Source organism: Phalaenopsis equestris, unplaced genomic scaffold, assembly GCF_001263595.1.
Source record: "Phalaenopsis equestris unplaced genomic scaffold, ASM126359v1 Scaffold181219, whole genome shotgun sequence".
NCBI classification, from domain to species: Eukaryota; Viridiplantae; Streptophyta; class Magnoliopsida; order Asparagales; family Orchidaceae; genus Phalaenopsis; species Phalaenopsis equestris.
Window position 1 is genome coordinate 1 of NW_018201168.1, and position 513 is coordinate 513.

The following is a 513-nucleotide window of genomic DNA, read 5'->3' on the forward strand; positions in this document are numbered from 1 at the left end:
TGCATGGGTAAGGTGGAATGTATGTAAAAATTGAAGCATACGTTCTAGGTATGTAAATACATTGGAATTAACTGGTATACATGTATATTTCTAATTTTTTTTTTCACGTTATCAGTTTGTTGGCGGCTTGGGTCTCTCATGGCAGCTATCTTTCGGCATATTGGTGCTTCTCTACTTCTATTCCCACTACTTCTTCGCCAGCGGCGCCGCGCACATCGGTGCAATGTTCACCGCTTTCTTGTCAGTAGCGAGCGCGCTCGGAACTCCTCCTCTCTTTGGGGCTATGGTGCTCTCCTTCTTCTCGAATCTCATGGGCGGTCTCACCCATTACGGCATCGGTTCGGCACCGGTGTTCTATGGTGCAAACTATGTCCCTCTCTCCAAATGGTGGGGCTATGGATTCCTCATCTCTGTGGTCAATATCATTATATGGCTTGGAATTGGTGGAGTTTGGTGGAAGACCATCGGTTTATGGTGAGTTTGTCTAATTCAAATTTCCATTTTGATTCAAAT

At 45.0% G+C, this 513-nt stretch overlaps 1 protein-coding gene across 1 annotated transcript; it reads left to right on the forward strand.

Annotated features, from left to right (window-relative positions):
* Positions 1-94: 94 nt before the first annotated feature.
* Positions 95-507, forward strand: LOC110034284 (dicarboxylate transporter 1, chloroplastic-like; the record flags this gene model as incomplete). Its single annotated transcript, XM_020738563.1, has 1 exon — positions 95-507. A coding segment is annotated over one exon (384 nt), but the record flags the coding sequence as incomplete, so codon positions are not given.
* Between the last annotated feature and the right edge of the window lie 6 nt (positions 508-513).